The following is a 23,089-nucleotide window of genomic DNA, read 5'->3' as shown; positions in this document are numbered from 1 at the left end:
TATATATATATATATATATACACAATTTAAATATGATATTTAATATGTGAGACAGTATTTTATGTAAAAGGTAATGTTTACGTTACAGGACGTATAGTGCTTTACTGCTTGAAATAAGTATAGGCTTAATGAAAACTAAGAGGAATACATATTTGTGCCAGGATAAACATCAGGTCACAAAGTATCATTTAAAAAGTTACTGAAGCATATCACTAAAAAATGAAACATTTACCACATGTTCTGAGTGGTTTCTTTTGAAAAAAATAATGTAAAATGAAACAAAAACATCAAAACAATAAATAAATACAAAAAATTTAAATAAAACAATTTAAAGACAGACAGATAGTGTTACAAGATAACTCTTGTAACTCTTGTGTAACTGAGAAATGTAATAACTGATGTGACCCTAGACCCATGTTCTGAATCATAAGCATTTTTCAACCTGTTAAAACTCAATGATTAACATTATTAATACGTGAGGAGCCTGATCCAGACAATAACTACACTACCTGTTTGATCACAGTCCAATTCAGTCTGAACTAAACATGGAGAATGTCTCAGGGACCTTCCAGGCTGGGGACTATGTGGTGTTTGCCCTGTTGTTTGTGGTCTCCTCGAGTATCGGGGTCTTCTTCGCCATCAAAGAGTGGAAGAAGGACTCATCTAAGGACTTTCTGGTAGGAGGCCGTCAGATGTCTTGCGGTCCAGTTGCTCTTTCTCTGACGGCCAGTTTTATGTCTGCAGTGACAGTTATTGGGGCTCCATCTGACGTGTACAGATACGGGGCCTCGTACATCATCTTTGGGATCGCGTACACATTTGTGGTGTTCCTGACGGCTGAGGTTTTTCTGCCTGTGTTTTACAGATCTGGCATCACAAGCACATATGAGGTATCTAGCAATTCATTCAGAACATTCTGTAAATGTATGATGTTTCATAGATAAAAATACTAAATATTGGCAGTATTTTTATCAGTCACTTATTTTGTGGCTATGCGTCCAAAATGTTTCTTTTTTGGACTGTAAGATTGTTTCTTATCTGTCACTCACCAACTGTCGATGTAGTGACATTAGGGGTTCTCTTTGCTGATCTTCTGATCTTTCACGAGAATAAGATTAAGTGAGAGGCATTTGCAAGTAACTCCCCCCCCCAATGGGTATAAAAGGAGATGGTGTGCAACACTCATTCACACTTGTCCTTCAGGCAGAATGTGTACACACTATTCCTCCCAGCTCTTTTAATTTCTGCCGGATCTTCGGTCTGTCTTGGCAAGCTTGAGTGATCAGAGCTTCCTTTTGGCACTTCGGCAGCCTCACAGAACGCTGAAAAAGCAAACTTTCACTAAAAGAGTTTACACTAGACAGTGTGTTTATAAAGATGTCTATCTGCCTGTGTGCCACTGAATGCGGACGATACATCAATCCCCACAGACTTGTGTTCCATCACAAGTGAGATGTGTGTTCCATCACAAGTGAGATGTGTGGTCCACCTCAGGGCATTTATGATATATCATGAGTTCCTTGTGCAGGAGGTGCACAAGGAACTCAAGGAGGACCTGTTCATCTTCCAGTAGATGCCAACACAAAGCTGGACCTCGCCCTAGTGTCTTGCGGAAGGTGCACGAGGAACTCAGGGAGGACCTGTTCATCTCCCAGTAGTCCTCCCACTTTACTCCCTGTCCAACACATTTTCCCTAGTAAGCCTCATTGCAGACACTGAGCAAAGTCAGGAGAATGAGGAAGAAATCTTGTTAGTTGCACGTACTGAGTCATCTAAACTGAATGGAAGTAATACTCCTGGGAACATCTCATTCCTGATGCAGGTCTTTAAGGGGCAGGACATGATCTAACATCCGATTTGAATGCAGATCTCCTAAACACGAATGGGGTCTTGTTGGTCTTATTGACCTTACTGAGTGCCACATTTGAGCTCCTGAAGGAAGCTAAATTGAGCGGCCTGTCACTGAAGACAGCTCTCCTGACTCAGTTCAATCAAGGTGGGTGAGGGCCTACAGGCTCTCTCAGTCACCAGCACTTGCCTGAAGTTCGAACTGGGATCACATTATCTTAAAACCATGGCCAGCTTTGTGCTCAAAGTTCCCACCACTTCCCTCAGGGAACCGGTGGTGAACTTATAATCAGAATCAGAATCAGAAGAGCTTTATTGCCAAGTGTGCTTGCACACACAAGGCATTTTCTTTGGTGTTGGAAGCTTCTAGTACAGACATTCAACACAATGACAATACAATATAATAAGATTTACAGTCTAAAAGATTCTAAAATATGCATATATAAAATAAAGACTATTTTACAGAAAATGGGGGATAATAACATATAAGAGACATTGTACAGGGTAGTATATAGTAGAATATACATATTAACAGATTGTATGTACACTTGTGCAAATGGATAATGTAGTAAGTAGAGGTTATATACATGTATAAATAAAATGTAGATATAATAAGGCACTATAGTGCACACTATAGGAGTAGTGGAAGTGGAATATTGCTCTTAAGGAGCAGTTATCTGTTTAGGAGGGAGATTGCCTGGGGGAAGAAGCTGCTTCTGTGTCTGGAAGTCTTGGTGTTTGGTGCTCTAAAGCGCCGGCCAGAGGGCAACAGTTCAAAAAGTTTGTGTGCTGGGTGTGTGGAGTCAATGATGATTTTTATTGCCCTGTTTTTCACTCTGGAATCGTACAGGTCCTGAAGTGTGGGCAGAAGAGCACCAATAATAACCACCAATAAGCGCTCCCCTGTGGGAAGAAAGACACAACCTTATCCTTGTTGTGTCGAGTCCGCGCTTTTCACATTTTCCTATAGAGCTTTAGATACTCTCAGCAGATCTCTATTGAGGAACAACAGAAGGGGGGACTCCAAAAAGAGACTAGCCTATTAGACTGTGACATATCAATCCCGAAATCTGCTGTGCCCTTTTGGAGTCCGAGTGCACTCCACAAGGTGATGCATCCCCCTTATTGGCATTGGCAAATGGCACCTTCTTGACAGACATTTGCAGTCCAGTGGGTTGGTATACACCCAATACTTTGCTGGGTTTTATAACCTTTGTGTTGAACTGGTTTTGTCCCGAATGTTACTGGGTATGGTCTCTGACATTGGGCCAGGTCCAGCCGGTTGGGTGTATTGCTTGCATCTGGTGGTGATGATAATTTGCGTCTTCTAGTCCATGAGAGTTTTCTGTAACCTGCGAACATCAGACATCTTTTGGTATCTTAATACTTCAGGCAGAGGCGGACTAGGGCTAGCTCTGCATATTTTGCATCTCTCTCTGTTTAACACACTGGATTTAAATCACCAGCTCATTAGAAGAGTGCTTCATGAACGAACTGTGTAACGATTGACATGGTCCCTAGACAGTGTTCACTGCTCTCTACTCCATGCACACAGGAAATCAGCTGAAGTTTGAGAACACGGATTTGCGCTACACGACTGCCTGCAGCACCTTCACACACAGACAAAACTTACTACAGAAATATCAAGTGCCATTTAGCCGTAATCATGAGATTTACACACGTCTTGTGCACTTTAATGCCTTTTGAATAGTACATACGCTCATTTCAAACTGGAATCATAGCAGAATATCCAGTGATTTTCATATACGGTCGCATTGAACAAACCTGTGAAGGGATAAGAGAAACAAACAAAATATGTAGAGCGGGAGGTCGCGAGGACCAGGATTAAGAACCGCTGCTATAAACAGTATGCTGTCGGTTGTGTTTTTAGGCATTTTAAGTCAAATGCACGTTAAACATCTTACATTATGTGACAAACCACCTAAGTTGTCATTTAAAACAACAGAATTCACAAAAGTTAAGTAGTTTGCATCTCTAAAATCTTACTGTTTAGCATTTTTATTGTTAAACAGTTGGCTTTGTTATGTTTGACTTCCCATATCTCTCTACTTCACAGTCATCAAACTGAATTCGTACTTGGTTTCTGTTAGCACCCACCTACCAAACTTCTGTCTTCCAGTTTTCTTCAATTTAATTGGCTGAAACGTCTGTCTTCTTCAGTTTGATTGGTTTAAGTTCTGCTTGGCCTCTGTAATTCTCTGTAATAGGGGGCAGTTGTGGCCTAATGGTTAGAGAGTCGGACTCATGACCAGAAGGTTGCCGGTTCGATTCCCAGGGCCGGCGGGTAACAACTGAGGTGCCCTTGAGCAAGGCACCTTACCCCTACTTGCTCCCCGGGCGCTGCAGTGATAGCTGCCCACTGCTCCGTGGGTACATGTGTTCACCACTTGCTGTGCGTGTGTTCACTACTCTCTGGATGGGTTAAAAGCAGAGGTCACATTTCGTTGCCTTGTACATGTGCAATGACAATAAATTGAATCTAATTCGATTGTCTAGAATTCTCCAAACCCTGTTTGATTGGCCAACCTTTTGAAATTTGACGAGCGCTGTTACTTCTGTGGCTAGGGCACAGAAATCACAACTGTAACAAGTGAGCAAAAGAAAATGTTATTATTATTTCTTTATATCCTTACAGTGGGCCAGCACACATTGAGCTGCGGCCCACCGAGAAAACTTCCGGTTCTCCAGACGGCCAGTCCGCCACTGACTTCAGGCCTGGTCTTGATGTGCCCCTTTTCAAGTAGTAATCTAATTATTGTGTCATATATTATATAATCGTATCCAAATCAGAAGAAAAGTCTAAATGTTTTCTTAGGCATCAGATAGACCAGCACAGAAAATAACTACACATAACCACGACCTTGGACAGAACTGACGTTCAGGATATTAACCATCCAGTGTGCTGTTGGACAGATGCTCCTGGCTTTTGTGGGAGGTCATGACCTGAAGTGCTAAATCTCACTGGATGTGTCAGCAGTAGTTATGTTTGGGTCCGTCTCATGTGTGTACTGATTTGTGCCTTGCTTTTCTCACAGTATCTGGAGTTGCGTTTCTGTAAGGCGGCCCGTGTGGCTGCCACTCTCATTTATATAGTACAAACGGTGAGTGTGATGAAATGTTCAGTGGTTTTCACACGAAATAAATACATTTGAGATTGTTGTTGCGTAGTCAAAATAACAACGGTTGTGTTTTAACTGCGCAGATTCTGTACACTGGTGTGGTGGTCTATGCCCCTGCTTTAGCTCTGAATCAAGGTCAGTTTGGATTTATCATAATAATTTTTTAAAAACATGAAGTAACAGTAAAAGAGTTTTTAATAGTATTTCTGCAGGTCATTCATAATTATATACAATTTGTAGTATTTACATATTTTACAAAGTGCAGACATATCGTATAGTAGACTACAATGTTTTTGATAAAATATTGGTTTCAGGTATTAAAAAAACAATTGATGCTCTATGGTGATGCCTCAAACTCTAGACTTGCTGAACACTTCGTATACCAGCTTTATCAACATTTTTGAAACATTTCAGTCATTTCATAGATGAGTAGTTATATCTTCCCATGTATTATTTGATCAGTTGAATTCGTCACTTTGCAATGCAATGCTTTAAGTATATTGCACCACGATTCCCAGAGCATTGTTTTAATGTCTTTATGGCTCCTTAAATTAAATAACAGTTTGCATTTTATAGCCAATAAAGAAACTGAACTAATTTTCTTGTTTAATTCTCCTTTTAATAAATCCACTTGTGGTTTTTACAACCATTTTTTTCTGTTCTGAATTACCAAGTTCAATTATCAAAATTATCCCAAAGATTTTTACCCATAGATGACTGCCAAACCATCATGACAGTGTTCTTTTATTGGCATGAAACAATTACATGAAACACAATTCCAGTACACTGTTTCTGTAGCTCATCAGGTATTGGTCTGGAATGACAGTCAAATGCACAGCTGTCCTGTGTGGTAGTCGAATTGCTTGGCAACACAATTTCATTATAATGGGACAATAAACTTAGTAAGTTACAGTACAATCACACTAAGGATCTATTTCCAAGACAGCTATGATTTAAAGCAGGTTTGCCAGTAACTTACTGTAGATTTCATTACTACTTATTACTACTTTCCGATTAGTACTGTTTTCAATTTGAGTTAAACTTTACTTTAATCATAATTAAAACACTTTGACTTTTAAGATAAGCTAGAAGAGACTGGTCACATTACTGGAATTAGCACAGGAACACTGCAAAAAATGACATTCTTCCCAAGCATTGTTGTCTTGTTTTCTAGTAAAAATATTTAAAACTTCTTAAGTCACAATACATTTACATAACAAGAAAAGTGACCTAAGATATTTAGTCTTGTTTTATGAAAAAAATAAGAACTAGGTGAGTTTATGTGGAAAACAAAATTGTAAATTAAATCTACAGTAAGTCACTGGCAACCTGCTGCAAAACATTATGTACACAATAAAAAGCTGTAATTTTATGGTTTTATTTTACAGAATTTTCACGTACTTTTGAAATGCGTTAACAAATGTTCAATTTAAAGTATGAAATTAACGTGAAAAACATTTTATCATCTTATTTTACTTTTTTTTCTGGCAACCCAGCTGCTAGAATATTACAGTTTTAAAGTGTACAGTGTCATGGTTCTGCTTCATTTAGTCTTGGATTTCCTGGTCCTGAGGCAGAGCCATGACAAAGTCTTTGGTTATGTCAGAAGATGAGTGGAAGAACCCAGATGCAGGCAGGCAATGACGGGGTTAACAAATAAGATTTTATTCTTTAACAAAGACAGAAACAAAAACACCCACAATGGGGAAAAACTAAACAGAGAAATACAACAAACAAAAACTTCCCACGAGGGGGCAAGACAAAAACCAAAGAACACTAAAAACAACTCACTTAACAAAACAGGTTAATGGACAGGACAAGGCAAGGCTGAGACGAAACACCAACATAGTAAATCCATAGAACAGGTGAGCACAGTACACGCACAACAAACGTAATACACGAGCACAGGACAAAGGAATATGAGGGTAAATATAGGAAAACACAAACGAGGGATAACGACACAGGGCAGGTGTGGGTAATCAAACACTTAGGGAAAGATAACAAGGAAACGAGAGGAACGGGGCCAATGACGAGACACTGGAGAGAACGTATATTATTGTCAAAAGGACAATAATATGTTTCTCTCCACACATAACCAAAGACTTTGTCATGGCTCTGCTACAGGACCAAGAAAAACATGACTAAGGAAGCAGAGCCATGACAGAAGCCCCCCCTTTAATGAACACCTCCAGGTGCTCACCAAACGGTAGACGGACAAGACAAGGCAGACTGAGACAAAGACAAGAACAGACAAAACATGGAAAACAGAATAAGTTGGAGACAGACAAAATAACAAAGGGACTTGGGTGGGACAACAAGAACAACAAACATGGGAGGGGGGGTGGGGCAAAACAAGAGTCATAGGGGGAGTCCATGGGGGTAGGGAGAAGTCCCAGTCCCCGGCTGCGCTCGAGGGCGTGTAGTCCTAGGGGACTTAGGAGGAGTCCTGGGGGAAACAGTCTTTGACCCTGGGAGTCTCCCAGGGACCGGCTGGAAAGCCGGCTGGACAGGGCTTGACGCCGGCTGGAAGGCCGGCTGGACAGGGCTTGACGCCGGCTGGAAGGCCGGCTGGACAGGGCTTGACGCCGGCTGGAAGGCCGGCTGGACAGGGCTTGACGCCGGCTGGAAGGCCGGCTGGACAGGGCTTGACGCCGGCTGGAAGGCCGGCTGGACAGGGCTTGACGCCGGCTGGAAGGCCGGCTGGACAGGGCTTGACGCCGGCTGGAAGGCCGGCTGGACAGGGCTTGACGCCGGCTGGAAGGCCGGCTGTACAGGGCCCAACGCCGGCTGGAAGGCCGGCTGGACAGGGCCCAACGCCGGCTGGAAGGCCGGCTGGACAGGACTTGACGCCGGCTGCTGTACCGGCTGGGGCGCCGGACTGGACACCGGACTGGACGTCGGACTTGACATCGGACTGGACACCGGACTGGACGTCGGACTTGACATCGGACTAGACGCCGGACTGGACGCCGGCTGCACCGGACTGGACGCCGGCTGCATCGGACTGGACACCGGCTGGACCACCGGACTGGACACCGGCTGGACCACCGGACCGGACGCCGGCTGGACTACCGAACTGGACGCCGGACTGGACGCCGGCTGCATGGGACTGGACACCGGCTGGACCACCGGACTGGACGCCGGCTGGACCACCGGACTGGATGCCGGCTGGATCACCGGACTGGACGCCGGCTGGATCACAGGCCTGGACACATGACTGGACAAAAGACTGGACACAAGACTAGACACAGGACCGGACACAGGACTGGACACCGGACGACGGCTGCACCGGACTGGATGCCGGCTGGATCACCGGCTGGGACGCAGTCTGGATCACCGGCTGGGACGCAGGCTGCACCGGACTGGACGCCGGCTGCACCGGACTGGACTTCCCCCTCCTCGGCTTCTTCTTCCTGGACTGGCCCACAGGACATGTTGCCGGTTGCTGAGAAGCGGTGGGGGGCACGACTAGCTCCGTGCTAGAGGAGTCAGACGGGGAGTCCCACGACTCCCTCCGTCGGCGCCGTCCACGGAGACTGGTGGGCGGAGGAGGAGCTGCCGGGGGAGAGATGGATGGAGCGGTCGTGCTGATAACCCCAATCTGTATAGCGCGACCCTCCGAGATCACGGGCAGTGGGGAAGAAAGACTGGGCTGAACTGAGACCCTGGGCTCCGGCCGATTCATGGCGTACCTGATCATGTCCGTGAAGCCCAGCGGTCTCAGCATCCTCATTTCTGCCTGTGACAGCGGTTCGTTCAGACCGCCGTTGAACATTGCCATCTGCTCTCTCTCATCATGGACCATCTCCCCTGCGGTCTCGAAGAATCGGTCGGCAAACTCCAAGACGTCGGAGTAGCCCTGTCGCAGACCGCAGAGGAGATGAGCCTGCCTGGATTGCCTTGTCTCCATTATGCCTACTGGGTTCAATTCTGGCTCGTGTATTCTGTCAGAAGATGAGTGGAAGAACCCAGATGCAGGCAGGCAATGACAGGGTTAACAAATAAGATTTTATTCTTTAACAAAGACAGAAACAAAAACACCCACAATGGGGAAAAACTAAACAGAGAAATACAACAAACAAAAACTTCCCACGAGGGGGCAAGACAAAAACCAAAGAACACTAAAAACAACTCACTTAACAAAACAGGTTAACGGACAGGACAAGGCAAGGCTGAGACGCGGGGTCAAAACGAAACACCAACATAGTAAATCCATAGAACAGGTGAGCACAGTACACGCACAACAAACGTAATACACGAGCACAGGACAAAGGAATATGAGGGTATATATAGGAAAACACAAACGAGGGATAACGACACAGGGCAGGTGTAATCAAACACTTAGGGAAAGATAACAAGGAAACGAGAGGAACGGGGCCAATGACGAGACACTGGAGAGAACGTATATTATTGTCAAAAGGACAATAATGTGTTTCTCTCCACACATAACCAAAGACTTTGTCATGGCTCTGCTACAGCACCAAGAAAAACATGACTAAGGAAGCAGAGCCATGACAGGTTATGTGTGGAGAGAAACATATTATTTTCCTTTTGACAATAATATGTTTCTCTCCAGTGTCTTGTCATTGGCCCCGCCCCTCTCGTTTCATGTATTGCTTCCCTGCCGTGTCTAATGTTTCTCACCTGCCCTGTGTCGTTATCCCTCGTTTGTGTTCCCTTTAAAATGCCTCATGTTTCATTGTCCTGTGCGCTTCGTTGTGTTTGGTGTGACCCCGTGTTCCTGCGTCTCTGCCTTGCCTTGCCTTGCCTTGCCCTGTCCGTGAACCTGTTTAGTTAAGTGAGTTGTTTTAGTGTTCTTTGGTTTTTGTTTTGCCCCATTGTCGGAAGTTTTTCTTTGTCTCTTAAAAGCGTTTTTGGTTATTGTGTTTGTCCCCCATCGTGGGTTTATATTTTGTAGTTATTATTAAAGTCTGTTTTGTTTACCCCCTCCTTCTGTCTGCGCTTGGGTTCTAACCGCCACCGTCCGTGACAGTACAGCATGCAAGTTTCAATCTAATTTATATTCTAGAATAACCTACAATTTGAGAAAGCCCGTGTACTGTTAGCAAACGTATGTTAGCTGTCTAGGTTGACAACTCTTTAGGTTTTCAAATATTTGGGTAGTTTTCAGGTGTTGGACAAGAAGAATAATCTTTTTTGGTCCCTCTGTTTGAATGAAATAATTAAATTCTAATGTGTCAAGACTTGACTGAGCTAAAACTTTTGGATCCAATGTAATGTTGTGGAGTGATTGGAAAGGTCAGATAAAATTGTAGAAGCAGTTCATGCAGAACAGAATACAATAGTGCCAACTGACATTTAAGTTTTCATGGTTCAGGAATGTTTTCTCATTATTTTTTTTATAGGGCCAAAAAGAGGTGCATAAGCCATAAACTAAACCATTCACTATTGTATAAAAAAGAGATAGTTCACCTAAAAATGAAAATTATGTCATCATTTACTCTAAATATCAAAGATATTTGGAAGAATGTGAGAAACCAAACAAATCTCATCCCAATCTCACCACACTGTCATAGTAGGGAAAATAAATACTATGGGAGTCAATGGGGGATGAGCTCTGTTTGGTTAGTGACATCCAAATATCTTCCTCTGTGTTTAGCAGAACAAAGAAATGTATACAGGTTTGGAACAATCTGAGGGTAACGATGACGGATTTTTCACTATCCCTTTAAGACTGTAGTTAAGCATTGTATGGGAAAGAGAATCCCACGAAGCATTGCAAATGGCTGTTATGCAAATTACGTATTGGTTGATATAGATGCGGCAGGCCTCCCATCAGAAGCTGGTGCCCCAGGGCCTTAAGAGCCATGCATTTTTCCATGGATTATGTTGATTCCTTTTTCCAGTGGTCCACATATTTTTTCTTTCGGTAAACGGTGACAAAACGTACAGTCAGTTAGTCATTACCACAAAATAAACCGCTTCAGGGTGATTGTACGCAACCCCTACAAAAATCGTGCTGCGTGACTGTACATCCCCCTTACTATTTTATATCCACATGCTGTATATTTTTATCTCAGTGACAGGTTTTGATCTTTGGGGTTCAATATACGCCACTGGCATTGTCTGCACTTTTTACTGCACATTGGTAAGTATATCAGATTATCAGCTCTCTTATCTTTAACATAATACCTATGATGAAGGTTTCAGTGGGAGGAGATTTTACTCAACTTGAGACTTCTGTTCACAGATACAAACGCTTATGAAGAAACACAAACTGTGCAAAACTACAAGAAATGCATTTGACTATATAAACACTGATTCTATTATGACAGAAATGTTTAAATGTTATTAAACAGAGGTAACTGGAACAGTCTGTTTGGCGTATGAATAACTTTTAGCAGATGATAAATGTTTCATTTTCTGACGTGAATTAATTCAGTGTAACAGAGTGTGTGCGTGTTGTTCAGGGGGGGTTGAAGGCTGTGGTCTGGACGGATGCCTTCCAGATGGTGGTGATGGTGGTGGGCTTCCTCACGGTGCTGATCCAGGGTTCGATTAGAGCGGGGGGGATCGAGTCTGTTTGGAGCACGTCTCACGCTGGAGGCAGACTACAAGTGTTCGAGTATGTACAGTACCTTGTTTCAGCATGTGTCATTTAAATGTCATTTGTACACATCATTGACATATTTAGAATATTTTCTCAATGCAAGTGTAATTGTTTTTTTTGTGAGATTCACCATTATCTTCGTTTGCTTCCAGCTTTGATATCGATCCACTAAGGCGTCACACTTTTTGGACACTTTCTGTAGGAGGGACCTTTACCTGGCTGGGCATCTATGGGGTTAACCAATCTACCATTCAAAGATGCATTTCCTGCAAGACAGAGAGCCACGCACGCTGGTGAGCGGACATTACTGTGTTTATGCAAAACTGCATGTGATGCAGTCCCCCATTGTGTATCAGGAATTCTCATAAAACAGGCCCCAACTACCATTAATGTCAATGGAAATGAAATTGAGCTCCAGATACAAAGGATTTCACTCACTGCCTATTTTGCATACAAAAGCACCGTTAAACACATCTTATGCAGAAGAATAAAAACGGAATTCTGCCCACATAACCTTGTTTTCTGGTTGGTGATTTTATGAAGCATCTTTTTGTTTTGGCTGAATCTTAGGGCACTCTACCTGAATCTTCTGGGTCTGTGGATTATTCTGTTCTGTGCTGTGGTGTCTGGACTCATCATGTATGCCTTCTACTACAGCTGTGACCCATGGAGTGCGGGTTATGTCTCTGCACCAGACCAGGTGATCTACTTTCTAAAAGGATTGGGTTAAAAATGGGCAAACCCGTTAGGTTAAATCAACCCAGTAAATGGTTTATATTTGACCCAACAATGGATTAAAACAGCCCTGCATTTCAAAACAATCCAGGATGGGTGAATTTAAAACCTAACAGTTGGTTGGGTTGAATATAACCCAGTAGTTTTTACAGTGTGTTTGACCAAAACATATGTCATTGTAAAACCTTAGCAACCATCTATGCCCATCTACTAATTTATGAGCAACCTCACACTGTAGCAACCCCTTGTAATCAGGGGTGCAGATGGGATCTTTTAACTGGGGGGATCAAGCTGTCAGCAAATGATTTCAACTCAGTTAGTTATTTTGCATAATTTGGGCTTTAAATAGTGCTCAAGTAGTTACTTTGCATAATTTGGGCTAATGGTTTGCAGTAAAAAGCCATTGGAGGATTCTTATTTGAAATCAACAACAATGAACAAAGGCTTTTTATATCTCAACACTAGCAATGCATGATCAAACTGTTATTTGTTTAGTATGCCAACCACCCACCAAAACTTCATGCCTTCGGCAAAATATGTTTTATTTAAACATTTATACATGAATCAGTAAATTTACCTCAGTCAACTTATACAGTACATTGGGTTAGATGATAATGTAATGCCAGGACCCTAATTTAGTCCAGATAAAACATTATTTCCAGACGATAAATTGTTCGATTTATCCAACCATTTCCTTTGTGATAGTTTTGGTCTTTTCATTGCCTCTATGTGGCAGTTATGCAGTCCATTTTTTTCAGTCCAGAAAAATCACCAACTCAGTCATAGACTTTCCTGTGGCTCAGTGGTTAGAGCATGTCACTAGCAATGCTAAGGTCATGGGTTCGATACCAGGGAATTGCACATAGTCAGAAACAAATAAAATGAAAGCGTCTGCCAAATGCATAAATGTAAATGTAGACAATGGCGTTTTAATCACTATGGTTCAACCCTGATTAATCCTCATTTTTACCGATGCTTGTCACCTTTCGTAGGGACAGTGAGGGGGAAGGATCGGGTCGCTATGAATCTGAGGGGGTCATGTCCCCCCTGTCCCTAGTGCCATTTGCGCGCCTGCTTGCAATGTCACATTACAATAGTGTTTGTAAACATATACAGCTGCAGAAAAAAGAGACCATTTCAAAGCACCATTTCAGTTTTTCTGAATTTACTATTTATGTGTTTAGGTAAAATTTACAGTTTCACAGTTCATTCTGTAAACTACTAACAATATTTTTTTACCAAATTTCAAATAAAAAATGGTTTTCATTTGCATTTATCTAGTATTTCTTCAGACCTCAAATACTGCAAAGAACAAGTTCATATTCACTTTTAAGCAGTCATATTTGTACATGTATTTGGGAAAAGTAAAACATCACAATAACTTACATTTTATTTATTTATTTAAATTTTCATGTGTCTTGTCATTCTGTCAGTCTTTCACATTGCTTTTGGATGATTTTATGTCACTCCTGAGGTTTGATCTTATTGAAGTACAACACTAGACTGGAATGGCCACAACACATCTAGACATGCTGATTAAATGAAAATTTGTAAATGGTCTTTTAATTTTTTCTGCGGCTGTATACCGTTGTAACATTGTGGGTGAAAGTTTCACACATGCTGACATCATGTTTAAAAAGTATCAAAATCAGGGGCACCCGATGTGTCTTTTGCTCTCCAGGTTATGCCGTATTTTGTGATGGAGATTCTTGGGGGATTTCCAGGGCTGCCAGGGTTATTTGTTGCATGTGCATTCAGTGGAACTCTAAGGTAAATTTGAGTCTTTTTTTAATACTTGCAAATAATTTACACATTCTTGTCCCATACTGTACAATATATATGATAATACAGATTAACAAAGATATAGTTTGGATCCTAATTTCTTCAAGAACTCATTAAGAACTCTTTACCGGACCAATGAGATTCCAAACTTTAGATTTGTGGAGCCTGCGTGTGTCCATTTTATTTTTGGGTGAACTATTCCTTTATAAGGAGACGTGAATATCATCAAGGATCTGTTTCTCTTTCAGCACAGTCGCTGCCAGTATCAACGCTTTGGCGACTGTGATGTACGAGGATTTTGTGAGCCAGTGTTTTACAGGGTTATCCAACCGAGCAGCCAACTGGATCAGCAAAGCGCTCTGTAAATACATCCACCACACTCCTTCAGGACATTTATAAAGTAGAAATATGAGAAGTGTTTCCATTTTTTAGTAAGCTATTAATTTTCCTGAATGATAAATTCTATACATCGCTATGAATACAGGGTCACAGTAAACACAAAACAGTTCTGTAAAATGTGTTCATTCTTTTCAATGGCAGAATTCATTACAAAACGTATCTAAAGGTCTCATGAACTGGGCTTGTTTATTGTTTTAAATGGTTGTATGAGGTCTACTTATGACGTTGGCATGGATTTTACATTCAAAAACATCAAAATCAATAAGTAACAGGCTATTTTCTACCGGGGTTTTGAGGCCAGCTCTACAAACGCTCAGTTTTAATGGTCGTGCCGCATTGAAGACTGGGAAGTAAACGCCCACTGCTATGATTGGATAGAAGTTTGCGTAGTAAACTTAGTTGGAGCCTTCTGTGAATTTGGTTAGAGACCAATGTGTTAGGTTACACATTAGCACCATTCGCATGAGATTAGCTTTATCTGGGGACCTCGTGTGATTTATAAATGACCTCCCCACATCAGTATTTCATGTGACGCATTCGCACGGGATGATTTTACTTAAATTTACTGACTTATTTCCCGGATGTGATGGCAAGGCTTTGTGTATAGTTTATATACCCTATAGTTGTATTGCGTTTAATGATATATGACCGTACATGTCAGCATTTGAGACCCGTGATCACAAACCGGACAAAAGATCACCGTGATCGCGGATCTCAAATGTTACGAGAGTTTCCATGATAAATAAACAAACGGGAGACTCCCGGTAATTTATGGATATGACCCAGCACCCGAAATAATACCAAAACACTTCAAAATAGCCTCCATTATTCGCAAATGGTGGATAAAACCTTGAAAAATGACATTATACAAATCACAGAGATCCCAATTTGCACGGGCTGAAGATCACAGACAACCTCTGCAATTAATACAAATGACTAGAGGTCCCCAGGTAATACTAATATCGTGCGACTAGTGCTCAGGGCATATCAAGCAATCTCTAACAAAGCAATAGTGACGCATAGTGCAAAAATGTTTTACTCACATAAGATTGCTGCGCCATTCCTATCGGATCCAATATTGACGGCACAGCACTGCTTTTTAATTTTAGTCTCTCCAGAAATCCAGCGTTAACCTGTGCCTTGTTCACGAAGGAATCCATGGAGAAATGAAACGAACAAACGCTCCATGTTTTTCCCACATGAGCTGGAACGTCTTTAAAAATAAACTTTAACGACGCATTCCTAATATCGGAATCCGAAGGAAGGTTATGCAGCGACTGTATTCTTCCACAACCAGGGATGGCACAATATTTAGTTATCTTTAACAGCAGTTTGTTTATTGCTTGCTCGCGCTCTCTGGTTCCGCGCCACTTGTGTTACTTCAGAATTGTCATGCCCGAACCAGTGGGCGGGGCTAGAGAAGTAGTCGTTGATATTCTTTCTGTGGAGGCGGTCTTCAACCTATTAGGTGCATTCCAGGACCTGGCGTTCGCTGGGCCTGGTGTCAATAACAGTTGTAATCTCAGTAACAAGGGCATTTTCAGTTCTGACACTTACAGGATGTTCGCGTGAATACGATTCCCTCTTATATAACAAAAGCTCGGGTTAAAATTGTGGTTTTAATTCATGGCACCTTTAATACAAAACGGATGGGGCTTTTAATTTTTCTTTTTTGCAAGAAAGGCTTCAGTAAATATTGTTTTATGATGACTCTTCTAACAGTTAGACACAGGTCAAACAGATGGTGGAGTGAACCATAGCAAACAAAAGCAGCCAAGACTTTATGTAAACACAACTACACTGCACCTGGAGCAGCAAAGATCTATAATAACACAATTTCTCCTTTAATGAATAAGAGTTGAGGGTTTAACAGGTCTATTCTTATAAAAAATCAGGACTAGAAATGGCTTCATGTACTGTTCCATTAAATACGACTAGTGCTTTCCAATACAAAAACTGCTGCCCAATGCTTGGGTGCTGAGTGTGGCTGCCAGGATGTTGCTATGGTTTTCTGTGTTGCTTTAAGTGAGTGTATTGTCCAAGTCAGAAAATGCATCCTTTTCAGCCAGTGATTCATCTTTGTAGCACACATGACACAGGAGCCATAGAATAGTTGGAATCTGTAGTTTATTCAAATCTCTAAATAAGAGTAAATGTGAGAATGTAAGATGTTTTCTACTGAGGCAGTTGTGGCCTAATGGTTAGAGAGTCGGACTCGTGACCAGAAGGTTGCCGGTTAACGACTGAGGTGCCCTTGAGCAAGGCACCCTATCCATATCCCTGCTCCCCGGGCGCTGCAGTGATAGCTGCCCACTGCTCCGGGTGTACGTGTGTTCACGACATGCTGTGCATGTGTTCACTTCTCTCTGGATGGGTTAAATGCAGAGGTCACATTTCGGGTATGGGTCACCATATCTGACTAATAGGTCACTTTCACTTCACTTCACATTGAATGCAGGTGTGGTGTTTGGTGTGGCCTGCACTACTATGGCTGTGGCTGCATCATATATGGGTGGAATTGTGCAGGTATGTAGCTCATCTGGGTGGGATTATCATATCCTTCACTGCTTCCTGTGAATGAGTGTTTTTCTCCTTTCTGTTCCTCAGGCGGCCCTCAGTATCCACGGCATATGCGGGGGCCCAATGCTGGGTTTGTTTTCTTTAGGAATCCTGTTTCCTGTCACCAACTTAAAGGTTCAGTTACACTTTCTAAACACAACAGTATAGTCGCAAATATTGATTTTAGTTGGATTTGAACAGCATTAAGGTTCTGCTATACTTTACCTGCACCAAACTCTCAGTAAACATTTAATATAACAACAACAACAATAATAATAATGTTATTATGATTGTCATTATTATATGTTAAACGTTTATATCATCTTTAGCTTACCAATTATATTAGCATTGGTAAACATCTTTGAAGAATTTCCTTGCTTAACGTAAACACAATTTCTAAAGTTTCTTAATAAGTTGACACTGCAGTTTATGGATGTGTATATAATACTATTAGAACATGTTCATATGTTATGTATTATGTTTTCAAATGTAACAATATCTGGTAAATGTCAAAAGTGGGCTTTTGAAAATCCTTTTCAAAAACATCAAAGTGTTAGCATTTTATCACAAAATAAGGACCAACAAAAAAAAGGCAGTCAATGGTTCCCCAGAAAATCTCAGTTGCTAACATTCTTCCAAAATCTTTGTGTTTAACAAAACACAAAGTTAAAGTTAAAAGAAAGTTATACATTATTTGGAACAACTCGAGGTTGAGTAATTCATGGCAGAATTTAAATTTTTGGGTGAACTGTCACGTTAATAAAAGGATGCTGCATTTGTATATAAATTATTTTTAATTACTATTTTTTACGATTATTTTTATTTTTTACGATTTTTCTTAAAGTTATAGTTCACCCAAAAATGAAAATTCTGTCATCATTTACTCTTGTCATTTCAAACCTTTAGGACTTTCTTTCTTCTGCAGAACACAAAAGAAGATATTTTGAGAAGAGTTGGTAACCGAACAGCACTGGACCCCATTCACTTCTCTTGTATGGACACAAAACCAACGCAAGTGAATGGAGGCCAGTTAACAACATTCTTCAAAATATCGTCTTTTGTGTTCTGCAGAAGAAAGAAAGTCATACAGGTTTGAAATGACAAGAGTAAATGATGACATATTTTTTATTTATGGGTGAACTATCACTTTCAGGAGTATATTCACTGGTATCAACTTCATATTGAGAATATTAATATGTATATGTCACATAAGATAAGAATGCATTGTAAGTATAGTTTGTAGAACATGACATTTAAAGAGAGTGTGTCCTTTGCATTTATATTACATAATTTGTGTTCTCTCCCTGCAGGGGGCTATTGGGGGTCTGATCACTGGCATTTCTCTCTCATTCTGGGTCGGTGTGGGATCCTTTATTTATCCAGCGTCCAGTAACAACACACATCCCCTTGAACTTAACACTGCAGGCTGTAACTTTAGCACCACAGAGGATGGATCCAACCAAACATTACTCACTATTAGCACTCCCACCCCTGACAGGTGCTGTACAATTTTCTTGTATTATTAAAAAATACAAACTTTATAATACACCGATGATGTGAGTTTTCTAGTTATACATTGTGTGCCTACAGTATAAATAAAACATTATTACATAACTACAAATGTGTAATTAAGCTGTTACAATGCACTTTTACGATGCAGTAATGCAACTGAATGCTCTCGTGTGCTCAGGCCCTGGCTGGCTGACTCATGGTACTCCATGTCCTATCTGTACTTCAGTGCTGTGGGTTTTATTGGCACCGTGGCAGCAGGGCTACTTATCACACTTCTGACGGGTGAGATAGGACATTCATTAGCTTCTCTACTGGCAGGAACAAAACACATTAGGTTATAGACCGTTAATCTGACACCGAAAATAAAGCCTGCTGCTCTCATAGAAATGGTTACTCATAGGCTCAAATCTAAGTCTGCCTACAATGCTAGTAAACCCTTTAAACCAACAACATAATTTAGTTTAATGTGAAATGAGTAACAGTTTGCAAGTTTGTCTGTCTGATAGTTGGCAATGTTCTATCCGCATAAACAGTCAAGGTTCAAATGACACAAACAAAGACCTTGTTAGAAATAAATAAAAGCAATTAATATCAGTTTTGGTATCTTTCAGAAGGCTATACAGAAACACAGGTGCTACCTTCAAGCAAGGAATAGCACAATGCTTTAGCTAAATATAAGGTATTCTTTAGGAGTACAATGCCTATTTGGATAGCCCTATCCCTAATAATTGAAAACAACACAAATATTGCTACATGTGGCTTATTAAATAGGTCCACTAGTATAATGTCTGCCATGTCATAAAATTGTTGTTTGGTTGTAAAGGCTAGCATCTTAAATTAAATGTATATGTACAAAGACATACATACATCATTTCCATATTTAAATAACTTAATGCTTACTGCTTAAAACATGAAGGCAAAGACAGGATCCATACAACAGTCCATATAACAGTGAAAACATTATAAGCTTGAAAAAAATTGTCCATATAGGTAAGCGTTGTGTCATAGATGATGGAAAATCGCATAAATGTCAGGAAACAGTTAATGAGTCAAAACATGAAGGGTAAGAGTAAAAAAAACTACAAAAACTATGACTATGACATGACTACAACAGGAAATGACACAACAACAATACAGACTTCAAAGTAAAAGACGTGAAAACAAACAGCAGAACACAAACATAAGAATGATTAACTTTAAGGTTTACAAATCAAAACTGCTAAGAAAGCGACTCACATTGAACACTATTTTTAGAATCTAAAAAAGTCAAATGAGAACTTTTACAAATACAATGGAAACAGCAATGTTAGCATGTTAGTATAAAAGCATGAGGGATGCCAAATCCAGATTAAATAATATGATGCACCACCTGGGGATATTTAGCACTGGGCACTCATCTCAGCCATGAACAACCAGAGCCAACAACAGCCAAGAATTCATTATAAAACTGAAGAGTGAATATCCCATGAACAACATTGTCATAGAAGTCAATAACCAAACTCAGTATGTACAGATTAAGAAGTGATAAGGGCATTTAATTGCAAAGCTGATGGTATGATACATTATCCTGACATGATGTAGCATTTGTACATTGTAATGATGCCGAGGTAAGTGTTGCTGGTGTGTGCAGGGCCATCTGACCCCAAGAAGTTGAAGCCAGGGCTCACCCGATCAGTGAGGGATGTCGTCTGCTTCTGTTCTAAAGGCTTCATACATGCAGATCTCAGTCAGGACAAGGAGGTACAAAATAAGCTTTGTTTAGAAGATGGTCACATCTATTGCAGATGCAGTCTGAACCTTTCTCTGCCTCTGTTAGGACTTGGCAGACTTTGGCAAGGCATGGGAGACACATCCAAGTGTCCAGGACGATGACCAGGAAGGGGCGATAAAAATGGACGGTAGTAGAGATACCCCGGAGATCAATGGTTACACAAATGCAGCCTTTGATCACAAGGAAACGAGTCAAGATCAAGCAAAACTGTAATTAACCAGAGAAAACAGTCAAGATTACATAAACTATTTAATGTAAAATACAGTCAATTATTTGTATACAGAAAATAATTATCCAATCTCCTTTACAATTTTACATGACTGTTTTATTATGCATAATGCTCTTTACATGTAAACAATGATTTAGGTATCTTATCGATAAATCAATACATTTGCTTTGTTCTAAGTCATGTGTCATATAGGGTCGCATTGAACAATATTTAGATGAGTGTGATTTTCACAAGTATGAAGGTATACCTGGATCATCAACTTTTTTGTTTCTGGAACTACAATCCAAACCTGTGGCCATATCATATTCCTTCTTTTTCATACATCCAATTACCAACCTTTCATACAAACTGGATTTTTAACCCAAGTAATCTACACCAACCACAAAATCTTCAACCTCCAACCCAGCCCCATACACTGCCAGTGAGAGTCCTAATCCATTAATATTTGCCCACCGTTCTAGGGAAATAACAATAAAATCAACAAATTATATATATAAATTGATAAAATGACCCAACTTTAAGACTGACACAAAAATCTGGTTAAATTTAGATGAAGTATTGTTTCACAAGAATGTTAAAGCATTAGATCACCAGAAAAATGAAAATTTGCTGTTAATTTACTACGGTATTTACACCATCAGGCCAAAGATGTAGGTGTGTAGGTGACATCTCTCATTCAATTATACAGTAAATATATATATTTTTTGCTGAAATTGTGGTCCTTTGTGAATCATAAAATAAAAATCCTTAGGTGTCTTGACTGTCACTGAGATTACATAATGCATACATGCATATACTTAACAAAAATATAGTTGAAAAATAGTTAATGGTAATTGATTTGATCCAGTTAAATACAACTAATGGCTGATGTCTTCAAGTCTTAAAATTAATTAGTTTGTGTGAAACGTTCAGATATAATAAGCATTGACCGCAATGGTACAACAATACATGCTGATGGCCATTACTTCTAAACATGATCTTTATTGTTTCATATGCTTTTGACAGGCATTTTCAATAAAGACATTTCATACACAACCAAGTGTATCTGATAAAACCTGAAGAACATTTGTTTGTTCAGATGCCTGATAAAATTAAAACACTTCAAAGCTGTTAACAACTGAGCCACTACAACATGTACTGATCTCAGGTCAGTCTTCTCTGGTATAAGCAGATATAGGCCATGCACACTTCACAGTAAAAAGTGCACAAATACACAAATGTTTGTATAGAGCCCTGGATGGGCGGGGCGCATGAATGACGTCATGCATAGATTACAGAACATCAGGAGAACGGTGTGTCATAGTACAATATTTCAGTTCAGCAACACATTTCCATTCTGCCCACAAATCTCCAGCCTGGCTTAGTATCTAAAACAAAGTTGAAGTGGCCACTTTGCATGATTTGTATTGTCACAATGACAATACTGTGTGTAAACAATGTTTACTGATTTTGCGTGTTACCTGAACAAAGAATCATTAAAGGGGTGATATGACAGGGCTAAAATTAATATTATCATTTGTTTTAGATGTAATGCAATGTGTATACACGGTTTAAGGTTAAAAAACGCTGTATTTTCCACAGACCGTGCATGTTTGTATCTCTTCTTTGCCCCGCCTCTCTGAAACGCGCAGATTTTTTACAAAGCTCATCGCTCTGAAAAGCAAGGTGTGCTGTGATTGGCCAGTTAACCAGTGCACAGCCGGCCTTGATCTCTCCCAGGTTCATGAAGCAATCATCTGTGAAATGCGCTACACACTTGAATATTCGGATTGTACTGTTCTGGAACAGTAACGTAACTATTCGTTTTGAGTTGTCTCATCTTTTGGAAGAGCAATTCATTTTCGCAACGAAACACACAGCGTCTCCATGACATGGCTGCAGCGCCGACGATACAATGAGATTTACAAGTACGCCCACCTTACTTGCGTATAGATTTGGGCGGTCTTAGACAAGTCATACCACGAAATGACGTAGATTCGTGGGGGTGTGGTTACACGAGGCGTTTCAGGCAGGTCTGGGTGAGCATTCGCTTTTAGATAGAATGCATCTTTTCTTCCGACACTTAAATTTTTGCAATTTTACGTGTCTAATACATGCATGGGCAACTTATAACACACGAAAGAAACAGAAAAACACGTGATCGTGCCATATGACCCCTTTAACATATACTGCAATGTTGTAACAATACAAAGCGGGTTGAAAACTTCAAGGTCTAAACTAGTGGTTCTCAACTGGTTTTGTGTTAAGATCTAGATTTTACGTTGGACATTAAGTTGCGACTAAATCGTTTTCTTATACATTTTGTTTTTGGTTAATGTCTCCTAAATTTCAGTGGTTTCATGTCTAGCTTCAACACGGAGTCAAGTACCGTAACTCAATAAGAGCATTCCAAAACAAAGTCAAAGAGCGGTAACTAGTGTTACGGTGTTCTGCCTTGGTTTCCTTTGGGCTTTTGAAAGTTACTGTTAAGACAACGCATTATTTTCTCGAAAAAACTATGAAATTGACTCAAGATACTTATGCACGTGATAAAGGACGTCTTG

General features: G+C 40.6%; 1 protein-coding gene across 1 annotated transcript; it reads left to right on the top strand.

The window, feature by feature from the left end:
* Positions 1-545: 545 nt before the first annotated feature.
* Positions 546-21,875, top strand: slc5a12 (solute carrier family 5 member 12). The gene is made up of 15 exons (XM_057330013.1): positions 546-890; positions 4,905-4,970; positions 5,072-5,123; positions 11,030-11,097; positions 11,420-11,574; positions 11,712-11,852; positions 12,130-12,259; positions 13,976-14,064; positions 14,325-14,437; positions 16,934-17,001; positions 17,083-17,169; positions 18,345-18,532; positions 18,725-18,828; positions 20,177-20,286; positions 20,363-21,875. Exons 1-15 carry the CDS (start codon positions 546-548, stop codon positions 20,528-20,530), a joined length of 1,884 nt encoding a protein of 627 aa, XP_057185996.1. The 3' UTR covers positions 20,531-21,875.
* The last annotated feature ends 1,214 nt before the right edge of the window (positions 21,876-23,089 follow it).

This window comes from Triplophysa rosa, linkage group LG3 (genome assembly GCF_024868665.1).
Source record: "Triplophysa rosa linkage group LG3, Trosa_1v2, whole genome shotgun sequence".
Classification (NCBI taxonomy): domain Eukaryota; kingdom Metazoa; phylum Chordata; class Actinopteri; order Cypriniformes; family Nemacheilidae; genus Triplophysa; species Triplophysa rosa.
The sequence above is the reverse complement of the archived record's forward strand: the minus strand, read 5'-3'. Positions and strand labels throughout refer to the sequence as shown.